This window comes from Manis pentadactyla, chromosome 11, assembly GCF_030020395.1.
Source record: "Manis pentadactyla isolate mManPen7 chromosome 11, mManPen7.hap1, whole genome shotgun sequence".
In the NCBI taxonomy this organism is placed as follows: Eukaryota; Metazoa; Chordata; class Mammalia; order Pholidota; family Manidae; genus Manis; species Manis pentadactyla.
The window spans coordinates 79,620,645-79,648,057 of NC_080029.1; the positions used below are offsets into that span (position 1 = coordinate 79,620,645).

Below are 27,413 nucleotides of genomic sequence, written 5' to 3' on the forward strand. Positions count from 1 at the left end.
TTTTCTGCTGCCCAAGCTCTAAGGGTACGCCCTCGAGCCACAGACCTACAGAGAAGGCCAAGTGAGTCAGTGTGTAGAGAAGTGTGTTCATCTCAAGAGCAATTCATCTTCCTACATCCTACCCTTGATATCAGGACCCTTCTCTTCACATTGATCCAGCTGGTCCTCTTCATGGTGTCTACGGGACATTTAGTTCAGAGTGTGGACACTACAGGAAACTAGGGTCATCTAGAAAAGTCTCCTACATAATTTCGCATAGTCTCACTCCTAGGAAAGCTAGCTCAGTCTAGGGTTACTGTCTTTACTTGACTCCATTTTTGCTCCTTAGGTCCAGGTTGAAACAATTTTATTTAAAGCCACCTAAACAAGGCTGGCTCCCTTGCACATTACTCCCCTGGACATCCTTCTCCCTCTTCCAAGCTCCCACCCCCAGCAGCAGAAATCTCTCATACTAATCAGTCTCCTTTACCTATTCTTCAGCTTTCAAGTGAGAATGAACGGAGATTTGGCCAGTGTTGGTAATTGATCCAAACCTGTGATTCCTTTTGGACCTCATCTTTGGCCTTTTGAACTTTCAAATACCTAGTTCAACAGTATTCCTGGCATCCCTAAACTTGGCTCTGATCAAGATCGTGTGAAGCAATGGATGACTGTCGAACCTAATCAGTTAAAGCATCAGTAATGAGAATAAGGCAAGTCATTTGGATTCACTGTTAATACCTGAATAGTTACTTGCAAATATTGGTGAGTATTCTAGATGTAAGTTGGAGTGAAATTTTCCTTGCAAACTTTTGAAAATGTTGAAATTCTATCAGTCAGTGGAAGTATAAATACATGTTTATTATTTTTAAAAAGCTATAATAATTAATGCTTGTTAAAACATGCAAAACAATTATCAATAATTTTCACATAGTTAAAAAATAGGAAAATTAGTTACAGTTATAGAAATAATAGGAGTATATCAGCTGGATAACTTTAGGAAGAACTTTATATGATTTTTTAGCCAAAAGAATTTGTAGCAATTTAATAAATAGTACAAGTACTATATAACAAATAGCATAAAGCAGAACAATAGAATTTAGATTATATCATCATAATTCTATCTATGATTTCATTATATCATAATCTTTATAGAATTCACTGGTGTATTAACACTTACCATGTTAGATAAAATAGCCTTAAGGACTGTATTTTTAGGATTTTTAAAATTGAGGTGTAACACACAGCAAATAGACAAATATTAGGTGTATAGCAATGAGTTTTCACAAAGTAAACATCCACACCAAAAAGGAACCTTTCCAGCCTCCCTTTTTCCCCTTCCCAGTTTCTACTCCTCAAGAGTACCACTCTTCTGATCTCTATCACCACAGATTAGTTTTGAATTATGCTTAATTTTTAGTTATTTAGTATTTTTTAGGTCATGAGTTTTTCAAGAAGTTCTATTTGGAAATTCTCATTTTGAGATGATGTGCTAAGGGTGTAATTTTAGCCACTTCAAAATTTTTTGAGGAGGATGTCTTCAAAACCATAAGAAAATCATTAATAAACAATATATAAAGAGTTGTGCAAAAAGAATAAAGTGAAAAGAAAAATCAGCTCCCTCTAAATATTTTACTTTACTGTGCACCTCAGGTGAAAACCATCTATTCAGACTGAAAAATATCTAGTATAATGGCCACAGGACACATAGATCTTACACTTAGCCCCTGGGCATATGGCCACAGTGTGTATGTGGTACACCTCTACTTTCAAGACTCATCAACTTATTGGCCCCACACTCTGTTTGAACGGTTCAATGTTCTGCTCTCTTCCTTTTGATCATCCCTTTCCTACCATCTCTCCTCAGGGCTCTGCCTGCAGACTTGTCCTCTAGCCTCTCATGAACGTCCCTCTAGCAGAAGCACTCAAGGAGAACTGAGTAGGCTGTTTGCTTTGGTCTGTGTGTTTACCAAAGATGGATGTGGCTGGACTACTGCATGCTACTATTACTACTAGTTATTATTATTGTCTGCCTACTGGTGTTTAGGGCAGACTGTCTTCAAAGCTACCATTTCTAAATCTTCCTGCCATCTTGTTTGGTAGGAACAAGATGTTTCAAGCTCTTTTTTTTACACCCAGTTTTAAGCTCGAAGCATACTCTGGCTCTGGTAAGGAGTGAAGGAGCACTAGAAAGTAAAGGGTCTGGCAGAGAGTAGACTCTTCAGCTGGGAAGGGAAGGTGTAACAATGCAATTGGGTAGGTGCTGCTATAGGGAGGGCATGGGCACAGTGCCGTCTGTCGGGGCTGATATAAAGGAAGAGAGAAGGTGATGGTCAGGGCTGCAGGCAATCTGTGTATTGGGGAGCAACCAGGACTGAGCTGGCATAAACCCATAGCTTCTCCAGCTCCACACGCTGGGGAGGGAGAAATTATGTCTGCAGTCCAGGAGGACAGGGAGATGGCATTTCCACATCTCAACCCCTCCAGCCTGGGCAGCCTGCCAGGGTGGAGAGTCAGGGAAGCCCCGAGGTAGGAGAGATCACTATGGGAGGAAGGAAGCTCTGGCAGCTCCCACCAGCCTGTTTGTGACAAGCAGGCTCTGGGCCATGGAAGTCCCCTGAGGTCAAGGGAAATGTGATCCTGGAACAGGGGCATGAAGCTGGGACACTCCCCTGACCCTGTGTCTTCAGGCCAAGGGAATTTAGTCAGAGCCAGGTCCAGGGCCCAGGTGGGGAGATCAGTGGGCTGGAGAAGGGGGAGGGCAGTTAGAGAGGCCGAGAGAGAATGGATCAAGGTCCTGCAGTACCTCACCAGCAGGCTCTTGGCTAGAGAGGTGATGAACTTTACTGCAGCCAGTGCAGGGTACCTGGCTCTTCAGAGCTCTCAGGGTGCATTTCTTCATGGGTGAACTCTCACCTAGTTCTCCTCTTGTCCAGTGGGAATGGACTAAGTCTTCTGCTCTCTTTCTTTTGATCATCCCTTTCTTACCTTCTCTCCCCTTTGCTGCCCAGTGGTAAAGTGGAAAGTGCACTGTATTTCGAATAAGGAATCATTGGTTCAAGTGCAGGTTCTGCTACTACCCAACTGGGTAAGCTCTAATTACACTTTGTGAAATCTCAAATTTTCTCATCCTGTAGAGGCAAGCGATCCCTGTCAAGTCTCTCCCACAAGGGTCTCATATGCTACACCACGGAAAGCCTGAAATGTAGAGGAATATGAAGTGGGACGGATGTCTCTGTCTTCTTTCCTTCTGGCCACCTTTCTGCACACAGGTCCCCTCACCACCCGTCAGAGCCGGGTAAGATTTCTAGTTTAGGAACAGAAACAGCTCTGTCCATAAATCACAAACACCTTTTTCATTTATTTCCTTCTCTTGTCATGATGCCATGATAAGGTGGGGCAGGAGGATGAAAGACCATCTCTTCTGGAGCTTAGCTCACCAACGTATCAACCTTAGCTCCTCCTCAGCCTCTCAGGAAAGCGTGAATTAGGAAGGGCCCCAAGACATGAAAGGAGGAGAAGCTTCTGGGAGTAGGGGGAGTGGTGCGGAGGCCTGGAAGGGAACCGAGGTGCAGCCCAAGGGGCAGAAGGCTGGGAACCTAGAGGACTTTGTCCAAGTGCCCAGGGACCAGCTGGAACTGCCCAGGGTCCTTCCACTGGGGAGGCTCACAGGCCACAATGTGAGAAGCCGCCAGGTGCTCTCTTTGTACCTGCAGTCTGGATACCTCCCCGAGGTGAGCTCACACGTGGTCAGGGACACAGGCCCTTGGCTCTGGTGGCAGTTTTCATGGCCACTCTTGCAAGCAATGATTGGGTTCTGACAGGCTTTGGCCACACCAGGGGAGGATTCGTGCAGGAAGGTGTTGAGTGAGGTCTTTGCAGCATCTGGGGTCCTTGTTGATGTTGCCCATGGCTGTGTTACATCCCCAGGGCCTGGGTTGCACGTGCTGGGTTTCAGACCACTGAGCTGAGGTCATGGTGCTGGGCTTGGTCAGGGGCGGAGTCCTGCTCTGGCTGTTACCATCACTCTCAGGGGTCCGCCAGAGTGGAAGGCTGGGGTCGCTGGGGACAGAAAGTAGAGGTGAGAAATAAACCTTCCTGTATCTGCTCCTTCCAGGTAATCACACTCCCTCCCCCTGCATCTCACCCCTTCCTCCTGCTCTTCATGCCCACAGCCAATGTGACCCCATCTCCCTCAGCCAGTATCCCTATCTTCCTGCCTTCAGTCCCTCTTGCCTCCCACTTTGTTCTTTCTGCTCTCCCTCCAGTCCTATCACCTTTGTGTCCCTGTGTCCTTATCCCCTTCTCGGTGTCTCACCCCCTCCGTGACCCCGTTGCCGCATCCTGTTCTGTGCCTTGCCCCATCACTCTCCTCCCTCCCACGTGTGCCCACACTTTCTCCACATTGAGCCTTCCTTTGTCCATCTTATCACACACCCGAGTGTACTCTTCCTGGTCAGATCACATCCCTTCTCTGCCTCTCTCCTCGCCCTTGTCCCTTCACAGACCTCACCTCCTCCCTGGGTCCTCACACTGGGGCTCCTGCTCAGGCACTGGGCCCTGGCCACCAGGCCTCCAAGCTCTGAGGGCTCTCCTCACCCCCTGACACCCCCTGATAACAGCTGGACTGTGCCGCTTCTCTGTGTGAGTGGGCAGGGGGGTGGTCCTGGGTCAGGAAATGCCCAGCCACCATTTACATGTCCCATGAGTGGATGCCTATGGAGCTAAGGGTACCTGCCTGTTTATGTTCAGCAGGGGGAAGCTGGCATCCTCACACTCAAAGATTCGATTTGGCCCCTGGTCACATGGTTGTGATGAGTCTAATAAAGCACTGACCCAGGTGTCGACTCAAATGAATTTCAAGAAGAGTTGTTATGTATCTTCTCCTACACACACCTCTGGTTCATGATTCTGGGAAGAACCAGTCATTGTGGTAAGGAATGCTTTTTCTCTGACCTGAGATACAGACAGAATAGCCTAGAAAGTTGCTTTGTATGGTCTCTTGTGAGCAGGACTTACTGCTCATCTTTTGGAGGAGACAGAGGAGACAGGGAAGTAGATGAATCATCAGTCATCATGCACAGCACCCCAATTCAGTTATTCTATAATGATTCACTGTAGAATAGCTGAATTGGGCCCCTCCAGTTCCAGGCACTGAGCAAGACCACCTGACTTTACCTGGAGAAAGCACCCAGTGCCTCTCAGCCATCACTCTTTGCCTCCCTACTTTATTGAAATTTCCAAAACGTAAATATTTTTCAGTTTGGAAAATGTCATTGGTGGTGATGTTGGTCAACATCCTGCATCAGGCTTTCCTTTGCCTTGTATGCCTTTTTCTGGTGGCAGTTACTGCTGTGTGGACAGCCTGAGCCAGGACTGCTCTGGGGGCGCCAGAGAGCTTGGCATATGGTGCTGAGAAGGACCAAGATGCTGAGGCAGAGAAGTATTGCTGTAGGTTGGAGACCCGGAAACTGAGATGAACAGCATTTTTGTTTTCAGTATTCACCTGTAATCAGTAGGTGATCTCAGAATATTGGATTCAGGTTCATTCACGTAGGCCAAAAATATTATTGAGCACTTACTATGTGCCAAGTGCTTGGGACACGTTAGTGAGTGAAAGAGACAAAATTCCTTACCTTTGGAGCTTACATTCCATTGGGGGGAGGAGAGTAAAAAAATTAACATATAATTGCTCGAAATGATAATTGCTAAGGAAAAATGTGGAACAAGATGGAAGTTGGTAAACGTGATTTTTAAATAGAGTCATTGAAGTAGGTGATTCTGGGATAAAGACTTGAAGATGAAAGAATGAACTTACACTTGTCTGGAGAAGAATGGTCCAAGTAGAGAGAACAATAGTGCATGGATGCCTGGGTATTAGAGGAACAGCAAGAAGTCCATTGTGGCTGGAGCAGACGAATGATGGGGTCAGGGAGGGACCAGAGGCCAGGTCATGGAATGCCTTAGGGACCATTAGAAGGACTGCAACTTGCTTGGCATGCAGTGGAGAGCCCTGGGAGCGTTCTAAGCAGAGAAGTAAAAGGTCTATTTCCAGATCATGGGGCTGTTGTGTGGACTGCAACTATAGAGAGGCTATGTCCACCATCTCAATCATAAGGCTCGTGTTCTGGTTTGGAAGTTAAGATCTTTAGTAAGGAGGATGCGGTATTTGTTTTGGGGCCGGTGGGAGTTCCTTTTAGTAGATGGAGAACACAGCTGTGGATCAGGATGCAGGCTCTTCCAAAAATGTGGTGTTAAAGGTAGGAATCACCACTAGATGGCAACAGAGGACCAGGAGCGAGTCCATGCAGGCCTCTGGCTCCTGGGCAGTTTGCCCTCAGTGGGGCCTTGGCCATGGGAACAGATGCGCTGCTTTATTAAGGTGCCTGAATCTTTGCAGTTTGAACTTCTGGACAGAGAATTATGTCTCTACTGCTGTAGATATGCAAATGTTTGGAGATAAAATCAATAGTTTAAAGCAGCCTCTGAATGGCAAGTGGATCAGCACAGGCCAGTCCAGGGTTAAGAGCTCATCTGAATTCCTTGCCTGGACTCCTTTTCACTTCTCATTATTCTGGAGTGAGATGCTTCCAAATCACGACTTGTGCTACCCTCTGCTCTTGTGTTTTCCTGTCATAATAATTATCCCGGTTTGCTCTTCAGCTCCATTATGCTGGTTTCTCTAGAAGGCTGCTTTAGCGCGGGGTGAGAGCAAAACACAGTCCCACTGTCTCAGGTCAAAGGAGAGTAAAAGTTGAGTGAAAAGTAAAGGAAGAGAGAGTAAAGGTTGAGGTGTGCACACAAAAACTGAAGAGTTGAACCTACCATCGGACATTTCAAGCAGAAACCCTTACTTTGCCTCGATCATTTGGATAAGGCAGGTGATTTTCTTTGCTTAAACCATCCAGTTTCCAAGATCTGCTTCACTTTGCATTCAATAGGATGATTTTTCCACTTTCCCTGTACTTCATGCCTGGGACAAGAGGAAGAGATGGAGGAAGGGGAAGGGAACTAGGTTAGGGAGAACAAAGGAATCAGGCATCAGGCCAAGGACTGGTCAGAGAGTCTGGCAGAAGGGAGAAGAGGACAATTTGAGAAGGGAGAGCAGAAGACAAAATGGTGGGAGAGAAGGTGGGATGGAAGAAGGCCCCTCACACAGGCCGCTTCTATCCAGGGAGAGGAAGCAGCTTACCACAGCCTCTTTCTCATTCTATCCCAGATTCACTGCTCTTGGCTGAACTGCTCCCCAGGCCACTGCTTTGTGTGTGTGTGTTTAAAGTCATTGGGTGGGTGCTGTGAAAATCCCAGCAGTGCCAGGTGGACTTCTGCCTGTCTTCCCCACAGGACGACAGCTGCTACTTCCTCTAGCCTGGGCAGGAATGGGGAGGCGGCTGGGAGGGAGGAGGGACCGCCTGGATTGGAGCCCACCTTTCAGAGTCCAGCCTCTCTCTCTTCTGGAGATCCACATAGCCTCTGGATACTAATGGAGATCCCATGAGGGTTTCCCTCCAAGCAGGAGCAAATCCAAGTTCTGTGATGCTCATTTTGTTGCTTCTAGGATAAATAAAGGTAATGGCTCATTTTTGTAGATGGGGACAGTAAAACAAACAGCACGTTGGGGTCAAACGTGGGACTTGCTTTAGGTCTCTGTATCCTCATGACCTTTCCTGAGGAACAGCTGTGGGTCTGGAGGAGGCAGTCCTGATAGAAGGCTGGAATCCTTGGCTCCCAGACCAATGCTTCTAGACAAGCCAGGATGTAGGAAGCGGGACCTGACTGGGGTTGGGAGGCCTCACCAAGCCACTCACTCTCACAGGCCACTGTCAGCTCCCCCATGTGTCTACAGAACAAAAGAAAAATCCCCCAGCCTGCTCTTCAAAGTCTGACACAATTTGACAAACCTGTCTTTCCAACTTTACCTCTGACTTTTCTCTCACTGAGTTCCTCAACCCTAGCCAGGCTGATTTTTCTCAAAACATACCTTTCATAATCCTCCTGATCTCCACTTAACTCTTAACTGTTATTTATTTATTATTATTGTCTACATGTATTTATTGTTACTTTCAGAAGACAAGAACCATCATCACCCATCTTTTGCACCTTCCTCAGGATAGAGCATTGTGCCTTGCATATAAGTGACTTTGACCTCTGGCCTCCTGGGGTGGAAAGCAGTCACTTTGCCCCTGAATCATCCCAGTCCTAGGTGAGATCACCACCAGCCCACAGCATGGGTTAGCAGATCAAGGGCCTGACAGTGCAGCTCCTGGACTTCAACCCAGAGGTTGAGGCAAAGCTGTGACAAGAAGGTTGAGATGGCTGAAGGACAACTCAGAAACTGTCAACGACACAGGTCTGCTGTTTGAGCAATTTGAGCTGGACAGGGCAAAAAAGTGACACCACTGAATTACGGTGAGCTCACTCTGGGCAAAATCTTGGGGTTCCCCTCAATCACTGGGGAGTCCTATGCACCTGCCAGTCTAGCCAGTTGTTCTTGAAATGCTCACCACTTGGGGAGGGAGCAGGGAGAGAATGTGTAGATGACTATATGCAGAGGGTAGCCTTCACAGGAAAAATGAATCAAGATTGTTTCAAAGGTGAACTATCAGAACTCCTTTTGCTGGTAAAAAAACAAAACAAAACAAAACAAAAACTAGCACCCTTACAAACAAAATCTGACAAATATATTTATTAGTCCTAGATATTTGCCAACCCTTTTCAATTTATAAAGTGTAAGGAAGTCTGCCCTTGTTAGGAAATCGAATTCATAAGAACAGAATTTCTCAAGATCAGTACTATCTACATTCTGGTCTAGATAATTCTTCATTGTGGGAGCCATTTGGGGCCATGTCCAATGTTTAGCAGCATTCCTGGCCTCTACCCCCTAGATGCCAGTAGCACCTCCCAGTTATGACAACCAGAAATGACTGCCCAGGACAAAACTGCCTCCTGGCTACGAAACACTGATTGGACTGTGGCCTTGAGCAACCTACTTTCCTCTCCACACCTTAGTCTCTTCATCACTAGGGTGATTCTTGAGGATGTAGAGTTCAGAGTAATGGAGTAACAATCCTGCAGATCTTAGGCTTGGGGAACAATGAAACCATGACAAGGATGTCAGAACAGAAAAAGCAGCCCTGTGGACCAGTACCTCTGGGGTGGGACTTCACAGGCCAGAGCAGTAGGACTGCAGTTTGGGCCCATCACACAGGGGCTTTGTGAAGATGGATTTTAAGTCAGGTGTTAGAGGGGACTCTAGATTGGCAGAGCAGGGATTGGAGGTCACTTCCCATACCCAGTTACCCATTTATATAGTTTAAAGGTTAAAAGGCACTTTCATGCTGACCATCTCATTTTATTCTTGCAGTTTCATGAGGTAAAGAAGGCATTAATCCCATTTTATAGAAAAGGAAACAAACTCAGTAGGTTATCTGATATTAAGTCCTGACTCCTTCCTCTACAATGTGCTGCTCCATTTCTGCAATCTGTGTGCAAGCGTGAGTGGGGGTGAGTGGGTAGTGAATGAAGGAGACTGAGAAACATGAAAAGCCCCTTCTTCTCAAGGAAGCTGTAGCCTTAAGCAAATAGGGAAGAGGTGACCTGCTTTGAGGTGGGGACCGCAAAGTTGTAGGCTTCCTCAGAACAAAGACTTGGGGCCATGTCCAATGTTTAGCAGCATTCCTGGCCTCTACCCCCTAGATGCCAGTAGCACCTTCCAGTTTTGACAACCAGAAATGACTGCCCAGGACAGTCATTGCTAACAAAGCATTTTGTTCCTCAGAAACGTGATAGTGTGTTTCCTTCTTGCCTTTCCGTGGGAGCAGGACCTGTGCACCAGAGAAAACATCAAAGACAGCCCCAGGACTCAGAGACTTGTTGCAGGAGGCTGGAACTCAGTGTCCTGATGACACCAGAGAGGAGGGAACCACAAAACAAGGCCTTTTTCCTCCCACCCATCCAACCCCCTCAGCACAGGGGCTCCTCGAGCTCAGGGGACACTCCCTCCTCTCAGACTCCCTCTATCCAGAAACCTTTCTAGCCCCTTCTCACCTCTGAGCTGTCCTTGGCCTCAGGCAGGAAGAATCCTGCCCCTGCCCACCTGGTCTGCGCACTAGTCTTTCCTCTGGAGCAGTCAGAGGGTTGGAGATCAGCCTGTCCCTTCTGTCCACTTTGTGTTTTCACCAGAGGGTTGATCTGGGCCAGCGACACTCAGGAATAGTCTCTCACCAAGGACCAACTGGACCTCTGGTTCTGTAAGTGTTATAGCTCATGGGCTGGGTAAGGCCGAGAGCCTGGGGTGGGCCAAAGGAGGAGGAGGAGAAGCCAAAGATGGCTGCCCAGCTGGGTGACCTTGGGCAAGAGTCTTCTCTCTCTAGGCCATGAGGACTTAGGCTGGATGACCTCTGAGGCACAGTGCAGCTCTTAGGGTGTAGGGGAAGGCACACAGGGAAGGCTGGGGGAACACTGGAGGCTCTGGGTGGGGGCAGCCAGCCCCTCCGGGGCCACGTCTGTCTTCAACCACCCTAACTCTACCTGCAGGAGGAATGGCACCCCTTGTGGCCGGACTTCTGTTCCTGCAGCTTGTTCTAGGGCCGGCTCTGGCCATGGACATCAGGCTGCAGGCTGCCATCAAGAACTTCCGTGACTTACACATCGACTATCCCAAGGTTAACTTTCCAGACGGTTTCCAGGGCTACTGTAATGGCCTCATGGCCTATGTGCGGGGCAGAAGGGAAAACTTGTATTGCCCAAATATCCACTATGTGGTACATGCCGCCTGGAGAGCTGTCCTGAAGTTCTGCAAATACAGTGAGAGCTTCTGTGAGAATTACAACGAATACTGTACACTCACCCAGGACTCCTTCCCCCTCACGATCTGCTCTCTGAGCCACAAACAGCCTCCCACGAGCTGCTGCTACAATGGCACCCTAACCAACCAAAGGCTCTACCTGCTCTGTTCCAGAAAGTATGATGCTGAGCCGATAGATATCATTGGCCTCTCCTAGGCAAAGAGGCTTTCGGGCCAAACCACTCCCTCCTGCCACCACAGACTAGCTGTCCCCAGTCCCCAAACTCCAATTCCAGGCTTCCTCCCTGGCTTCAGAGGCAGTCAGGGTCCCCCAAAAAAGACTATGCAGACCATACTGTCTCCTAGGCACTTTCTTACTTTACTTCCTGCCCCCCATCAGCCTTTTTCTCCCCCAGACAGTGTCACCCACCCAAGAAGCTGATTCTGTCCAGTTGGCAGTGACTGTCCATCCACAGGGCCGGATCCTGAATCCTGGATGGAGTTCCAGAGCCTCAGCACACATCATGGCAACGGGCACCCAGCTGCATGTCTCAACACCCACCACCATTCTCTTCTCAGTCTTCCCCATTTCACATATGACTCCCTCCACTCACTCACCCCCATGGCGGGCATCTCCAGCTACAGGAACCTCCCCGAGGCCCTCAGACTCACCTCTGTCTCACTTCCCCAGACCCCTGCTCCATTCCCAGGCTGCTCCTCTATGAAATCATTCCTGTCTTTTCATGAAAGCTGTCTTTTTCTCCCTCCATCCCCCATCTCCCATGGGGCCCTGTGCACTGGCTCCCACTCTCTCAACCTCCATTAGTCACTCTGCCTTCCTTTCTCCAAGTTCTCTTCTGTCCTTCTCACTTTGGTTCACTGAAGTTTCAAGTTAACTTCTGTGACCTATCCCCACAAGATTCCTGCATCCCTTTCCTTCCCAAAGCTCCTTCTGACTTCTCCCAAACTCCAGGATCTGCATATGAGGACACAGGGCTGTGGGGGACCTAGCTGTAGTCACAGAAGGTTTTTTTTTTAAACCACATCTGAGTTATGTAAGATAGAAACATTAGATGAAACCAGGTAAAGTGTACCTAGGGCCTCTCTGTACTTTTGCGTCTTCCCTTGAATCTACAATCATTTCAAAATAAAAAGATAAAAAACACACCTAAGTCAGTTTTGATTTCATTTTTTTCTTCAATGTACCAGAGCTCTTGGGGTCCTGGAGACCACCCACCTCTGCCATCTTCCTGGGCTGCCGTGGTGGTTCAGTGGGATCTTCTGTTCCATGTGTACCATGGTGGGTAAAGTTGAGGTCCAGGCTGGGTGCTGAAAATGGATTCTCCCTTTCCCCAAGCTCTAGCACGAACTCATAGTAGATCCTTGGCCCATCCCAGCTGGCTTCTATTTCCCCCCCAACAAAACCTGGATTGCAACAGATGAGGAGGGTGGCGGGGCAAGGAAGGGTCTAGTTGGTGGTATGTGGGTCATACTATGTCAAATCATGAATTGTTGCCCCCCTTTGGGAGGCAGATAAGGGTGGATGCCAGTAATGTGTGAATGCAAGTAGCCAATAGTTTTGCCTCCATAGCTGGTTTATGTCGTATTTCTAAATATATTCTGCATCCCTGTTCTTAGCAACATTTGTTGATGGGAATGCAAACTTATGTCAGGAGGCATGAGGCTAAGTAGGATAAAGGATGTAGAGCTGGAAACCCAGTGCATTACTTGGGATTTCTCTTCTCTCTCTCTCTCTATGCCAGTGGGCCCATCCATCCCTCACCCTGGTGGAAGACAGAGCTTGTCAACTGCAGCACACAGAGACATTTATTGTTTCCCAAGCTCCCTGGTGTGAAAGGTGCAGGGTCACAGGATGGCGGGCTAAGATGAGGCTCCTCCCTAGTTGCCACTCTTCTTATCGTAGGTGCCAGCGCCTTTGTAGCCACTCACATAGCCTGAGCCATCAGTCATGTCTTTCCGGCCCGTGATGCCTTTTCCCTTGCCACTCTCATCGAAGCGCTCCTTATGGGTACCAGTGTACTGGCTGGTGTCTGTCAGTCTGCTCACCCCGCCCACTGTGCTTGTTTTCTGCAAGCCAGAAGAAAATTGTCTGATCCCTTTCCTCCACTGTCACATCCTTCTCTAAACATGACCTTTGATTCTGCCAGTGCACAGAGCTCCAGCTCTACCTTGGGTCTGGTGCTTTCTTAAGGCCCAGAGGCAGCTGCGGGTAGGAGCTAAGGCAAGAGCTGTCCACCCATGAGGGAGGAGGAATCTGGTGTATGGGAATGAATGGGGGTGAGGGGTATAGATTTTTTCTGCTTCCAGAAGAGTTGTTTTGACCAGGTTGTAGCCAGAGGACTTCAACCCAAGACCCAATAGACTGGGTCTTACTGAGAAAGCCCTACTTGAGACCTGGAGTAGAAAGCGCTTTAAGTAGAGAGGGGACGAACAGGGAGCAGAGGGTGGTGAGAGCTGGAGGTCAGAGATGGCCCTTACATAATAAAGAAGAGTGGAGATCAGGTACCAAGTTCTTTACATCCAGTGTGCCCCAGAAGCCACCAGGCCTTAGGTGTTTGCTCAGATACTGGACTGGACACTTGGAAATGAGTATGAATTTTAGCCTTGAAATAGCTATGGACAATGGGCAAGTTACTTCTCTCTAGGCCACAGTTTCCTCACCTTTGAAATAACTAGATGACCTCTAAAGTCCCTTCCAACACCACCAGTATCACTGCTGGCAGGGGTTAGGGATGGTGGAAGGGGGAGGGGAGATGAGAGCAGCAGCGACTTGGGAAGTAGGCTCAGGGGTCAGGGATACAGAGTGTCACTCACAGTAACACCAGAGGTAGCTGGATCCTTGCCCTCCATGAGTTTATAGATGCTCTCCAGGGCTTCTTCTGGGTTCTTCCCCTTGAACAGCTTCTGGCCCAGTTCCTTCATTGCCTCTTGAAACTGCTGGAATGTGATGGTTCGGGCATTCTTGATCCTGGTAAGTCAGACAGAAATCCAGGAACTCTGGAAAATGAACTGCTCACCTTTCAAGGTCCAATGCTCCCCTGACTCATACTTGGCCTCTTGATACTGAGTGTCTTGAGGACAGTGAATAGCACAGCCCCAGGAGATGCTCAGTAGACCCAACAGAAATGTTCCACCACGTGAATCCTTTCATGTTTCACTACCCTGTTTGTTCTAGTCACCAACCCCACTCCCATCTTTGGTCCCTTACTTGACTTTGCTGAATACAATGTCCACATCAGTGGAGGTGACCTTCTTGCCATCCATGATGCCACAGTCTTTGCACAGTTTGGAGAAGTTCTTGTTGTTCATTTCATTGCCCCTGCTAGATGATTCTCCGAAGACAGCAAACCGCTGGAATGTTTTCTCTGCTTCTGATGCCATGGTCTACTGGAGCTGGGGAAGGACAGTAGTGGGGAAGCCGTGGGGGTCCCAGCACTCGGGATACTAGTGTGGACCCTACAGACTGAACAATCACCACCACCACCCACTTCCCCACCACTTCTGTGTACCTTAGAGCATCTGAATGGTGTCCTCTTTAGATAAGTGTGCAGCTATGTGGGAGTCAACTGGCTGGGAAGCCTGAGGTGAAGGTAGGGAGGCTTCTATGACCTCAGCAGTGTTTATGTGACATCACTTCCAGCCCCAGCAATAGTCCTAATCTTTGGGAGAGGGATCCTTTGGTTTCCCTACCTTGCATGCTGCATCGAGCAAATTGTCAACCTGATCTCTCCAGATGATCAAACTCCCCTCATCATTCCAGTCCAGCTTCACCCAGTCCTCTGGGTCCTACTTAAATTGCCTTCCACTCTAACCCATAGCAAAAACTTCTGGGATCCTAAAATAGAGAAACTAGATTGGTGACTTCCCTCCCCTTCCCATCTAATCAGCCCTATTTGCTATTCCTACATTTTTCCCCCCTTGTCTTACAAATCCACTCCTTTCTTCCATTCTTAAAACTCCCATACTTATTCAAGTCCTTGTCATCTCATATCTACTTGATCACCCTGGCTTTTAAATGGCATCTTTCCCATGTCAAATGCTTTACCCCTACCCACCCCATAATCCATCTCTATTACCCCACCCACCAGATTAATGTTCACAAAATTAATTTTTATCCATTCCTTCTGCTCAAGAACACTCTATGAGTCTTCTGTTCCAAACATTTTTGCCTGTCATTCAAAGACCTTCACACTTGGCCCCAACCTACTTTACCAAACACCATCCACCTCTCATCAACCTTATTGTTCATCTGGGGCACAGTATGCTTGACAGGCTACCTTGATCATTATATTGCTTGAGAAGCTACCTTGTAGTGGAAAGAGCATAGCCTTGGAGTAGAATGGATCTGGGTAGGCACTTGTGTCCTAGATAGTGTCATTTTTACTAGCTGGTTGGCTTTGGGAAAATCACCAAACATCTATGAGCTTCAGTTTCCTCATCTGTACAGTGAGGACACAATACTTACTTTATAGGATTGGGCAATAATATATGGGAATTATCCCCCAATGGGATAATAATATACCTTGTATGCAGTAGCTACTGTTCAATTCTTTGAAGTAACTTGTCTATTTCTTTCCCCCAACTTTCCCTCATGCTCTCTTCTTGAAGAGAATGCCACTCTCCCATTCAAATACTCTATGACTGCACTCTTCATTTGGTGGTTCATACTAGAAACACAACCCTTTTCCTTCTCTGAATTATACCAAGATAATGATTCTACCCCAGGCTGCAGCCTCCTGGTGTGAGGTTTCCTGAATTATTGCCAAGTCCTGAAATCTATGTGGACACAGAAGACTGTCAACTGAATAAAAATACTCTTTGCACATGTATATATATATATATGTTGTGATGATCAGAATACTATACAAACTTATTTGAAAGTACAGCTGAATTCATGGTTTGTCTCCATCAATGGATACTAAAACTGTCATGTAGGATGGAATGCTCTTGTCTTCTACTTGGGAAGTATCAGGAACTATTGCCATAGGACTTATTATCTAAACAATTAATCTATATACACATAACTTTTCTTAACTTTTTTAATCCTTATACTTTCTCTCAAACTACTTGATCATAAGCTTCTAGAGGGGATGCCTAGACATCACACTGCTTTGAATTCCATCTCTACAGCGGCTTGCACGTAAGTATTTTAAGCTGTCTCTTAGTTGAAGGTATAATTTGAAGCTGCTTCTGACCCAAGATCCTTGTTGGGTCACTTATATTTGGGCTGGACTGGGACCTGCTTTGACAGAGAGGAATCCCATCTTAGGGCAGAAGCAGCCTCATTTCTGCCTGTGGCAGGCTGAGACCCCTAGGCCTAGGAAGCAAAGATAGCCAAGTGGAAATTTCCCATCTCCTGCCTGCCCCACGCCCCTGCACAGGCCCCTTATCAGGTTCTCCCTGAGTCATCCTGACCCAGAGACGAATATAGATACTGGAACCTCCAGGTCCTTCCCTCCCCCACTCCAAGTAAGACTACTTTAGACACATGAGAGAAGACTGTGGGCAAAAGCACTCACTCCAGGCATTATTTCTCCCTCAGCTCCAGCAGCGTTGCTGAGATCGCTCTCCTGTCCTAGGCATCTTTATTGAAGATCCTAATCCCAGCAGGCATTTCCTTGCCCAGGAGTGTGTTAAACTGGCACCCAGAGGGGAAAGGGAAAGAGGGCTAGAGGAGGGGCCAGAGTGCCCAGCTTCTATGCCAGTTTCTGGGAAAATAATTATGAGAGGAGTGGGGGGAGGAAATAGAGGAAAATGTGGATGCTCCAAATTGGGGGATGTAAAGCGGCCCTTTAGATTTGGGGTTATTGAAAGCTAGGTTTGATCCTGACCAGTTCTCCTACTCTGGTCACCTCCTCCCCCCTTGGCCCCTTCTTTTTTCCAAAAAACCCTGCCAAGTTGGGATGAAAGGCGCATTGATGTTCCTTGGATGGGAGGGGATTGTGGGTGTTGAGGGTGGTGGTGGTGGGTGGTTCCCAGGCAGGAGGGAGGGCAATTTGGGGGTCTTGGGGGGGCAGTCTGTGCTGGTGTTGTGGGGTTGGCAGCTCCAGTTCCACTGGCCATTGTTTCCAACTGGCTTGGTGCCCAGCCCCCGCGAAATGGCAACTCAGGAACCAAGCTGAAGGAGGATGGGGTGGGGACCCTGGTGGGAGTAGAGCTGAAGGGGTGCAGGTGGGGAGAAATTCAGTCTGGTTTCCTTTTGCTTAAACCAACTTCGAATCCCCTTAGCCACATAACTATCCTGTTCCTGGTGGCCTTCCTCTTAGGGGCACATGGAGGGTGCATAAGGTGCTGGAAGGCCTGGGCGAGTGAGGAATCTAGGACATTCAAACCCTCTCAGGCCCTGAGAGAGGCGCAGCAGTCCCGGAAAAAACATAACCTGGGCACTGCAATTCAGCTGGGCCGAACTGGTCTCACTCTCCTTCTTTGGTCCCAACTAGGAGGGGTTAGCGCCGAAGCCACAGGGTCTCTTGGTTTCCAGCCCGGGACACAGCGTCCTCCCCGAGCCCCCACTCCACCCCCGCGGAGTTAACTCCGCCCTCGCGCCTGTTTACCCAAGAGTCAGAGCCCCTGGGGGTCCTTGGCCCCTCCTTCGCCCCCACCCTTGGGGCCTTGACCCAGGAGTCCCCGTTGGCCATCCTCCCTCCCCCGCTCCTGCGATCTCCCTCTATTTATAGCGGCCCCCTGCATTCCCCGCCCCCCCCTTAGCCCCCGCCTTGTTTTCCAACTTCTCACGGAGCAGCCGGAGAGCAGGCTTCGGGACGCAGCAGAGAGGAGGTACCAGGACCCTGGGCGCTCCACAGCTGTAACTCCTGCGTCCTCGACCCTCTCCCCACCCTAGCCGGTGCGGGTTCACCCTGCCCCTCCCCTCGGGCGAGACCCTTGCTTCCTCAGCCAAGATCCCCGCCGTTCTCCACCTTCCTTAACCTAGCTCTCTGTTTCCGGACGGGCTGAGTCAAAATCGTGGGGTGTCAGCAACCTGGGTCCCTCTCCCGCCTGCCCTCCGCACTAGTGAGTCTGGGGTCGAAGGAAGGAGTCACAGAGAAAGAGGTAGATCCAGGTCACGGGTGGGGGCGATGTTGAGGGCCGGCGTGGGGATCCCCAGCAGGACTAAGGGATCCTCACACACACCCCATAACAGACCCGTTCGGGGGGAGGCGGGTGCTGTGGGGAGAGTGAGCGCAGCCTGGACGCTCCCGGCAGTTTGCTTTCCCTGAGTCCTGTCCCGCCCTGTCCCCAGCACAGCCCCTCCCTGAGCTGCAGACAGCCTGGGTGGGGAAGAGAGGGGGCGTGTTTACTGGGGGTCTGGGGCGGATCTGCAGGGAGCTGTCTGTCGGTGGGCGGGCCAGGGGCGGGTCTGCGGGGAGCCAGAGCCGGGCGGGCCGGAGAGTCAAAGGCAAGTGAAGGTGGAAGCGGCCGTGGCGGCAGCAGGTAGGGGGAGGGGCAGGCGAGGGGCCGCAGAGCCGGAATGGCGCCGGCCGGGCGGGTGGGCGGTTTGATCACACTCCTCCGGGGCTGGCCGCTCGCGGGACGGGGCACGCGAGCAGGGAGCGCCGGGCTGCTGCGCACAAAGGCGGAGGCTCCGCGAGCAGCAGGGCGTGTTTGGGGCGTGTGCGAGGTTGTGTCCAGGGCACCCTAGACCGCGCGACGGCGTCTGTCCCCACGCGGCGGGGCAGAGTAGGGACTCGTAGGGACACGTCTCGGGTGCTGGGCCCGGCCAGTCCCATCCGTCCTACCATCCTTTCCCAGCTGGCGCTCAGCCCTGGCGGGACGTGGGCGGGCGGGGGGAGGCTGGGAGGAGATTGTGGGACCGCCCCCTCCCAGTCCACTCGCACCCCTCCCAATCCCTTTCTTCACTAGCGGGACCCACACCAGGACTGGATGGAGGAGAGAAGCGAAGGCAGGAGACTTTTCAAATTGTTTTTAAATGTTGGAGGGAAACAATCTCAGTGAACTACCCTCATCTTACTCGAGAGCTGTCAAAAATCTTGGGGATCCCTTAGTCCCCACTTCTAGTTTGCAAATAGGAAATTGAGGCCAAGAGTAGTCACTGACTGAGCCAAGGTCACACCGCAACGGCAGAGCCGGAACTGGAATCCAGAGGTTCTGGACACTTGCTGCTCTTTCCTCCGCAACAGCACTGCCTTCTCCCCTCCCCCAAGCCTGGACTGATAACCTGCTCCCCGTGTTGCCCCGTAGGCCCCTCCAACATGTATTGATTCTGGTTGAAGCCTAGAGAAGACATGTTCGTTGGACTCCGGGGTACAGATTAGGGAGGGTTGGTGACCTGCGGAGTGTTGTGACCCAAGTATTCTAGGTCTTGGCCGAGACTTTCTGTCCCTAAAAGACCCAGGATCTGTCTTCCATGTCGTTCACCTCATTGCCTTGTTTTCTCAGACCCCAGAGCCAGCAAGAAGGAGAACCCTGACCCCCTCTGCGTCAGCCAATAGGAACCCAGTAAGTGACTCCACCCCCAGGCTGCAGGCTCTTACCGTGCAGGTCTGCCCTAGTGCTCTGCTCCTCCCACGCCTCCAAAATGTTGAATGTATGCTAATTTATTCATAGTTGCGAGGGAGCGTTTTGGGAGAAAGGGATGCATTGGGTCAATCAGTCGCAGAGGCCCCCTGCCCATTATCATGTTACTAGGGTCATTTGTAGCCCCTTTCCCTTTCACCTCTGACCTTGGGGCTTTAGTTGAAAGTCACAGCCAATTAGGAATTCTTACCACCCTGTCTCTTAGTGTCTTTGGAGTACCCAGTCACTGGGCCATGAGCTTCCTCCTACCTAACTGGGAGTGTGGATGGCCCCTAAATATAGTCTGGGAAACTGTTACTGCACTGCTGCCCCCACCCTAGTATCTCCATCCAGGATAGGGGAGGGGTGTCTGGAGGTGCGGGGTCTGAGGGCAGCAGTGGGGGTGGCTAGTCCATAGAGAAGTGGTGTCCTGATTCCTCTTTGACAGCCTCCCTCCCCAGCGGCCTGATCATGGATCTGGGGGCAGGAAAGGCTCTCTCTAGGTTCTGGAGTAGTCGTCAGCACCCCACTTAGTCTTGTGCTGAGAAAGGAATCCAGGTATTTGAGATGTGGGGTGTGGAGGCAACCTCTCCAGTCTTCGTATTTCCTCACCCTGCCAGGCCACCATGGCGGAGCTGCAGGAGGTACAGATCACTGAGGAGAAGCCGCTGTTGCCAGGGCAGACACCCCAGGTGGCCAAGGTTATTAGAGACCCTCTGACTTCCAGCCCCAAATCCCAGATCTCCAAGCATTCCCTTGCCTCATGCCTCCCCAAATCCGTGATCTCATTCTAACCCACACCCCTGCTTTCTCCACCTGTACCCGTTTCTTTCCCCCGTTACATAATTGGGAGTCCAGGCCTTTGTCCTGTCATTAAACTAACCTTCATCCTCTTCATGTCTCTTTTTGTCATCTCTTTGTCTTGGGTCTCTGTTGGTGTCTTCACCTGCCTCTCTTTATCCGTGCCTGTCTCTCCATCTGTGACTCTACGTGGTTGTGTGTATTTGTGTGTGTGTGTGTGTGTGTGTGTGTGTGTGTGTGTGTGTGTGTCCCCCTCTCCAGGAGGCTGAGTTAGCTGCCCGAATCCTCCTGGACCGGGGACAGGTAACAGCTTGGGTGCTCCCAGGGTGGGAGGAGGGGCTGTCCTTGTCCCCAGTAAGGGGAGGGCCACCGCCTGGCTCTTCTCAGCTCTCTACCCCCTTCCTTCCTATTCCAGGCCTCTCCCTTTCCATCTGTCCCCTTCCCTCCTTCCCCTCTGTCCTTAGACTTCTTGGTGCTCTCCAATCCCCATTATTCTTTTCCAAATCATCTTTCACTGTCTTATTTACCTATATGACATTCTTGCTGATCCCATTTTTCTTGTTCCCTTCTCCTCTCTTTGCCCTGCTCCCACCTCCCCTCCCCAGCTTCTGTGGAGTCCTTCTCTGGCCTTTTTTCTACTCAGCCTAACTCCCACCTGATGGTGACTTGTTTTCCTACAGACTCACTCTGTGGAGACACCTTATGGCTCTGTCACTTTCACTGTCTATGGCACCCCGAAACCCAAACGCCCAGCGATTCTCACCTACCATGATGTGGGCCTCAACTGTAAGGACCTTCCCTTCCCCTTGTGCTCTGTTCTGGGAAGAGGCTGGGCAGGGGAGGGAGGGTAAGACCCCAGTGTCCGGAAGGATCAGCATGGGCAGGAAGGGAGCCGTGTGGTGGGAGGGGAGAATTCTCTTCTCTGACTGTGGAATGAAAGAAAGAGGGTGAGTTCTGACTTGGGGACATTCTGTCTGATTCTGCTGTTTGGGCGGTGGGGGTTCTCTTTAGATAAGTCTTGCTTCCAGCCACTGTTTCAATTCGGGGATATGCAGGAAATCATTCAGAACTTCGTGCGGGTTCATGTGGATGCCCCTGGAATGGAAGAGGGGGCTCCAGTGTTCCCTTTGGGGTGAGAATTAGCTCCCTTCCCCTCACCAGACTGTGAGGCACAGGGCAGGCGGCGGTGGTGGTGGGAGATTGGAGCAGGGGAGTGAGGGGGAGCAGTGGGGATGCTGGGAGACCCGAGGTGGGACAGTGGGTGCAGGCTTTTTCCTTACCGGGGTACTCCTCTGCAGGTATCAGTACCCATCTCTGGACCAGCTTGCAGACATGATTCCTTGCATCCTGCAGTACTTAAAGTGAGAGTCCTGGGGACTCCCAAGACCAGAGCAGAAGGTGGCTCTTAGAAAGCCTGTGTCTACCAAGGTTCCTGGGCGAGTTTAGATCTCTGGTGTTGAGAGATCCTTCCTCCATGATTGTACCTTATTGTTGAAAGGAAAAGGGGCTGGCTTTGGAAAACTGACCTGAGTCAGCAGAGTAGCATAATAGATGGAGGAAAGGAAGGGGAAGGGGCTCTCTGATGTCCCTGACTCAGGCTGAGGCGGGGCCCCGAGGAAGCTGGAGAGGAAGAGAGGGTGACATAATCCTTGAGAAGCCAGACAGACCTGTCCCTTTTCCTCCCACTCCCCCTCCTCCACACACACACCTGGCCCACTGGGAGCCCTGAGTGTGAGGGAGATGGGAGAGGGCAAGAAAGCCAGACGAGGCCTCCTGCTCATGCATGTGGAGCGCTGATGGCTCTGGGGCTCTCTCCTCCACTGGGCTTTCCCTGGGCACCAGGCCTGGGCAGCTCTGGGCAGCTCTTCACCTCATTGGCTCTGAGTCCCCCATTCTCCCTGTTGTTTGCAGAAGTTGTGTCTTTTTCTACATCTTGCTTCAAGTTCCCTTCCTCCCAGTTCCTCACCAGGAAACAGGAACCAGGAAGCAGGCACTAAAACAGAACAAGTTGAACTAGCTCCTGAGAATTGAGAGTGGACATAGAGCTGGTTGGTTGGTGGATGGGTGTTTCTTTTCAAGACACTAACTTTCTGAGAGAGCTGGGTATATAGGTATAGGCTTCAGGGACCCATGCTGCCTACCATTTTTATTTCCTTGGCACCTTCCTTTTCAGCAACCCAGAAAGGAAGGTCCTTTTACATCCTTTGTGCCTGTGGGCTTGGGAGGGAGGGTGAGGAGTTTGGAGAGCCAAAGTGTCGGATGCCAGAGCCCATTAGACATGTATTTCCTTTCCACAGCTTCTCCACAGTAATTGGAGTTGGTGTTGGAGCAGGAGCCTACATCTTATCACGATATGCTGTAAGAAATAAAAAATACCCAGATGAGGAAAGGCAGGAAAGGCCCATGGCAGACTGATTAGGAGAGGGTTGTTTGCTAGTGTGTATTTGGGCAGAGGGTGTGTGTACAAGGGTGGGCAGGCTGACCCCATGGAGCCTAAGAGTGGGTGGTGCTCAGTGGGGAGGGGATAAGGCCATGCCTGGCCTCTGATTGTCCTTCCTTCTGCTGCCCCCAGCTTATCCATCCAGATACAGTTGAGGGTCTTGTCCTCATCAACATTGATCCCAATGCCAAAGGTTGGATGGATTGGGCAGCCCACAAGGTTTGGAGGGGCTTGTGTGCTGAGATCTAGGGTGGTGTTCCCCCTCATGTGGGTCTAGTTAGGCCCTACTGACACAACTGATTGGCCTGGGAACTTCAGGGAGGGGGATGGAGCAGGAAAGAAGCTGTGTCCCTTTGTCGTGTCTCCCCAAAATGTCCTGACTTTCTCACCTGCCCTTTCCTCAGCTAACAGGCCTCACCTCTTCCATTCCGGAAATGATTCTTGGACATCTTTTCAGCCAGGTAAGTGGCTGTAGAAGATGGAGGGAGTGGAGGGAACTAGGAGGGAGTGGAGGGAACTAGAAGGGACTGGAATGCTTGGGGTGACTTCCTTAGGCGGGACAGGATCTGCAGAGGGAAGAAGGCTTCCTTCTCATCCTGTAACTGTGGACTTCTCTTCCCAAACCTTATTTTTCTCCCTCTTCGTTCCTTCAGGAGGAGCTATCTGGAAATTCTGAGTTGATACAAAAGTACAGAAATATCATTACACACGCACCCAACCTGGAGAACATTGAGCTGTACTGGAACAGCTACAACAAGTGAGTGGTGTGTAAACGCACATGGAGGGCAGGATTTGATGTGCATCTGGGGCCACTGTGGGACAGACTTGGTGGGAAGACTTGTGAGGAGCCGTCCCCCTTTCTTCTGCTTACTTCCCTCCAATTCTTGGATCCCCAGAAGTAAGATAATCTCCTGTCCTTGTACCCTGCTTCCCCACTCACTGTCCTCTGACCAGGGACCTGGGGCACAAGTGACCCCAAGGACTGTGCTTGAGGCCTGCTGCCACCTTCCCCTTGTTTCCACTTCCAATCACCAGAATTTAGCTGTAATTTTGGGGAGGAAGATAGCTTCCTTGTGGGGGAGATAGTTTCTGGATGGATATCTCTGCCTGCCTACAATTACTACTCTTCTCTTAATCCCTCTCTAGCCGCCGGGACCTGAATCTTGAACGGGGAGGTGCCGTCACCCTCAGGTAAGATGTTAAGAGACAAAGCTTTGCCTCTCTCCCTGCAGCCTTCCTATGTGCTTACATCCTTTAAAAGGAGAGTCTTTTGCCAGGGAATTTTCTTGTCCCTTCCACCTTTTCCTAAGTGGTAAATCGCCGCCCTCTAGATCTTCCCCCTTTGAACCCTCTTCATAGCAACAGTGGGGTTCAGAAGGCGGTTTCCTCTTTGGAACCAGACATTTTCTAGCTGCCCTTCTGTGAGAAGGCAGGTGAAGGCATACTGGGGGCTCACAATGTGCTCCCCGATACTGCTTCTAGGTGCCCCGTGATGCTGGTGGTAGGAGACCAAGCACCCCATGAAGATGCGGTGGTCAGTTGGGAATTTGGGGGTGGGCAAGGGAGGGTTGGAGTTCTAGGGTGGTGGTCAGAGGGGCATCTTGCCCAGAGGCAGGCTCTGTTTGGGACAGGGAGAGCAACTTTGGGCATAAGACGTTGGTTCCCAGGAGGAAGGAAATGGGTAGACGGCTGACAGGAAGGGAACTGGGGTCTGGGTCTCTGAGTCCCTTGGATGGGAAGGGCCGCAGGAAGTGTGACCTCATTCATTCAGCTTCCTCCTAACTCCAGGTGGAATGTAACTCAAAACTGGACCCCACCCAGACTTCTTTCCTCAAGGTCAGTAACTCCACTCCATGCCTAGCTTGACTCCTGGCCCCCTATCCAGAGCCATATATCCTCTCCAGTTCAGCTTCTAGGCCTCCAGGGTCCTGCCTTGGAGCAGTGGGGAAGAACCCTAAGGGAAGTAGGGTGGGGAAGCTCCGGAAGAGAGATCCCTCCTGCCTCTCTGCATGGCTCATTTTACTTAAGTGTGTATCACTTTTTCTGGATGACTCTGCCTTGAACAGATGGCCGACTCGGGAGGTCAGCCCCAGCTGACTCAGGTGAGTAGCCCTGCCACGGTGGGGTGGGATATTGGTGGCAAAGAACTATACCCTTTGCCACACACCCCTTTCCCAACCTGCCATGGCCTTGGACTCCAGCTCAGCTTCTAACCCTGTCTCCCTCTCTTCATCTCACTTGCACAGCCAGGCAAGCTGACTGAGGCCTTCAAGTACTTCCTGCAAGGCATGGGCTACAGTGAGTATGGGGGTCAGAGGACATCATAAGGACAAGGAATTGCTGCACAGAGGGGAAGGATGGGTCCTGAGCGGGAGGAACGATGTTAAGCTAATTCCTGGATTTACCAGCATCTTCCAAATCAAGCCCATTGACCCTCAGCTCTCTCGTCTTTACCCAAGCATCCAACTTGAGTTGCCAGCCTCTTTTCCCACCTCCTCTCTGACTGTTGCCCATCCTCTGTCTCCACAGTGGCCTCGTCCTGCATGACTCGTCTGTCCCGGTCTCGCACAGCCTCCTTGACCAGTGCTGCGTCCATTGATGGCAACCGGTCCCGTGCTCGCACCTTGTCCCAGAGCAGCGAGTCTGGGACTCTCCCTTCAGGGCCACCGGGGCACACCATGGAGGTCTCCTGTTGAGTGAACCTTGTTACCCTGGGTGAAGAGCCCAGCCCTCACCTCCCCCAGCATTAACTTGGGAGGTGCATAGGGCACTGGGCCAGAGTGAGCAAGGGAAGATGGGCAGATCATGTGGGGAGACAACCTTGATCTTTGATTGCTACCCTAATCTTGACCTCTAACCTGTGATTCCCCTCAGCTCCTGGGAGAGATGTCCTAATATCTCTTAGGGACCCAGACCCCTAAATTATCCCTCTCCCGTATTGTGGTGTCAAGTGGAGAGGGCATGTACCCCCTCTCCCTAATCTAGGTGTCTGTAGAGAAGGGAAAAGAGGTTGTTGTACTTGTCCATGGTGCCTCTGCCATACTCTCCCTACTTATCCTATTGCAAGGGTAGGGGGCTGGGGGCTGGGGCTCTGTTCACCAAAGCTGATTTGGCTTCCCATTAACCCTTCAGATCCCTGAAGGATGTGGGCATAAGTGAATGTGTGTCAGGGGAGGCTTGCTCGGGGGTTAGTGGTCCTCCGGATGTGACAGAAACATCCAGTGTGTGAGATGGAAGTTGGAATGGGAGGTGGTGTGCAATGAACAAGTACAAGGAAGGACTGGAGCTCGGCCAGTAGGAGGGGCCTGGGGCCATTGGCTGCACTAACTTTGGTAGCTATCTAGACGCTGTGTGTCTAGAGTGGGTGGTGGGAGGGAGCTAAGCTGGGGCAGGGTTGCTTGGGGTGTGGCATAGGGGTGGGAAGGGCTACCCTGGGGGCTCTGACCACAGTGCCTTACATGTATGTGGAGAGTGCCCTCCTGTCTCCCACAAATTCTGCTGTAACAATAAACTGTAGAGGAATCAGCACCACTACTCTTCTTTGTCCGGATATGCTGCCTTGTGCCCCTTGCCTACCTCTCCCTTGCCTGACTCTCACAGTGTCTCTTCAAAGTGACCTAACCCACGGGAGAGGGCTTATATAGCATAGGCACTTCACACAATGTGACTGCATGTCACCGGCCCCTGTTCCAATAAGCGGGATGTTGTCCTTGATATTGAGAGCATTTTCAGGTTTTGGGCGAGAGGAGCTACTTAGATCTTAGGAGACTTCATCATTAGTTACGGATCACTGAGAAATGTCATAGGATTTCAGAGATATCACCAACATCATGACATTAAGGAAGTAGAGAGCTGAATGAAGTGCCCAGCAACATCTGTGACCCACCTGCTTGCAGGATCCTCCCTAGGTATCACTTATATTCCATTTCAGAGGGTTCATTGAGATCTTCAGTAGACCAGGCTTCATGCATTACCAGAAGGGTTGGGCTGCTCAGAGTTGATCTCAATCTGAAGACTCCTCCAGGAGAGTCGCAACAAAAAGGACTTCCTCTCAGGAATTCTCCCTCATCAATCCAAGAATTTGGGGAGTTAATTAGGCTGAGTTTGTGGTTCTCTGAAAAGCTTTTCAACAGGTAGGAACAATACTCATCAAGACTTCAGATGTTTTGTGACTGATTGTTAGGGCACAAGAAGTAAAAATGAAAAGGCACTTCATAGTGTTATTGGCAAGAGTACTGTGGATGGAGTATCAGGGTCATTTGTTAGACTGCTTCATAGAAACTCCACAGGCTCTAACACACTTCCCTCAGTGAAAGTGAGCTGAGGATGAAGGCAGCTGACGTCTAGTGCTGACACACTGACGTGGAAGTGGGGCATGGAATATGTTCTTGACTCTTGAGCATTTCATCACTCACATAGGACCACGTCTATTTTAAATGCAGCAGGCTAGGATCAGAAGGGGGTGGGAGTAGTAAGTGGCTAGAGGGCTTAGAGCTAGCCATTGATGGTGAGGGTAGTGGGTGACCCCCAAAGGACAGGCAGCAGAGAGAGCTCACATTGCCCACCATGAAAAGAAACAGCCTAGGTGGAATTAACGGACCAAGTAGCTGCTAGGTAAAACATGAAGAGAAGGCAAGAACTCTAGCCAGCCCAGCTTTGGCAGGGACAGCGGCCATTGTGTATTGTGGAGGGAGGGCAGGTTTTAGCACATTTGCCTACACAGGTATCACCAGCAGGGTAGTGTTCAAAGAGGGAGAAAATTACACTTAGGTGTACATACATGGGTGTATATGTATGTGCCTGTCATGGAGGTGGTGTGTGAAGTGAGTGGTGATGTGTGTGTGTCTCTCCTTGATAAATGTCTCTGCATAA

The 27,413-nt window shown here is 50.3% G+C and overlaps 4 protein-coding genes across 18 annotated transcripts; 2 read left to right on the forward strand and 2 right to left on the reverse strand.

Moving 5' to 3' along the window:
- Positions 1 to 1,126: 1,126 nt before the first annotated feature.
- LOC118909824 (ribonuclease 8-like) lies at positions 1,127 to 4,488 on the reverse strand. The gene is given in 3 exon segments (XM_036880574.2): positions 1,127 to 3,679; positions 3,682 to 3,847; positions 3,849 to 4,488. Coding segments are annotated over 3 exon segments (375 nt in total). The 5' UTR covers positions 3,957 to 4,488; the 3' UTR covers positions 1,127 to 3,578.
- Positions 4,489 to 7,964: 3,476 nt separating this feature from the next.
- RNASE13 (ribonuclease A family member 13 (inactive)) lies at positions 7,965 to 11,896 on the forward strand. The gene has a single exon (XM_036880575.2). The coding sequence runs from the start codon at positions 10,521 to 10,523 to the stop codon at positions 10,980 to 10,982; it is 462 nt and encodes a 153-aa protein (XP_036736470.2). The 5' UTR covers positions 7,965 to 10,520; the 3' UTR covers positions 10,983 to 11,896.
- A 664-nt stretch (positions 11,897 to 12,560) lies between these two features.
- Positions 12,561 to 20,297, reverse strand: TPPP2 (tubulin polymerization promoting protein family member 2). Of its 3 annotated transcripts, XM_036880572.2 has the most exons (5): positions 14,477 to 14,632; positions 14,296 to 14,365; positions 13,995 to 14,179; positions 13,601 to 13,754; positions 12,561 to 12,853 (listed from the first exon to the last, which is right to left on the reverse strand). In XM_036880572.2, the coding sequence occupies exons 3-5, from the start codon at positions 14,165 to 14,167 to the stop codon at positions 12,665 to 12,667; spliced, it is 516 nt and encodes a 171-aa protein (XP_036736467.2). In that variant the 5' UTR covers positions 14,168 to 14,179; positions 14,296 to 14,365; positions 14,477 to 14,632; the 3' UTR covers positions 12,561 to 12,664. The 3 variants fall into 3 exon arrangements, with proteins under 3 accessions (XP_036736467.2, XP_036736468.2, XP_057344604.1); XM_036880573.2 differs by lacking the exons at positions 14,296 to 14,365; positions 14,477 to 14,632 and adding an exon at positions 20,184 to 20,297; XM_057488621.1 differs by lacking the exon at positions 14,296 to 14,365 and having other exon boundaries at positions 14,477 to 14,633.
- On the forward strand, positions 17,443 to 26,075 carry NDRG2 (NDRG family member 2). 13 transcript variants are annotated; one of them, XM_036880561.2, is made up of 18 exons: positions 17,443 to 17,563; positions 18,986 to 19,094; positions 19,184 to 19,243; positions 19,921 to 20,001; positions 20,363 to 20,404; positions 20,782 to 20,887; positions 21,113 to 21,233; positions 21,400 to 21,462; positions 22,399 to 22,459; positions 22,674 to 22,760; positions 22,946 to 23,002; positions 23,195 to 23,298; positions 23,688 to 23,732; positions 24,024 to 24,075; positions 24,330 to 24,377; positions 24,608 to 24,643; positions 24,788 to 24,839; positions 25,071 to 26,075. In XM_036880561.2, the coding sequence occupies exons 4-18, from the start codon at positions 19,927 to 19,929 to the stop codon at positions 25,235 to 25,237; spliced, it is 1,116 nt and encodes a 371-aa protein (XP_036736456.1). In that variant the 5' UTR covers positions 17,443 to 17,563; positions 18,986 to 19,094; positions 19,184 to 19,243; positions 19,921 to 19,926; the 3' UTR covers positions 25,238 to 26,075. The 13 variants fall into 13 exon arrangements, with proteins under 13 accessions (XP_036736456.1, XP_036736464.1, XP_036736457.1 ...); XM_036880560.2 differs by having other exon boundaries at positions 17,498 to 17,630; XM_036880559.2 differs by lacking the exon at positions 17,443 to 17,563 and adding an exon at positions 18,128 to 18,217.
- The last annotated feature ends 1,338 nt before the right edge of the window (positions 26,076 to 27,413 follow it).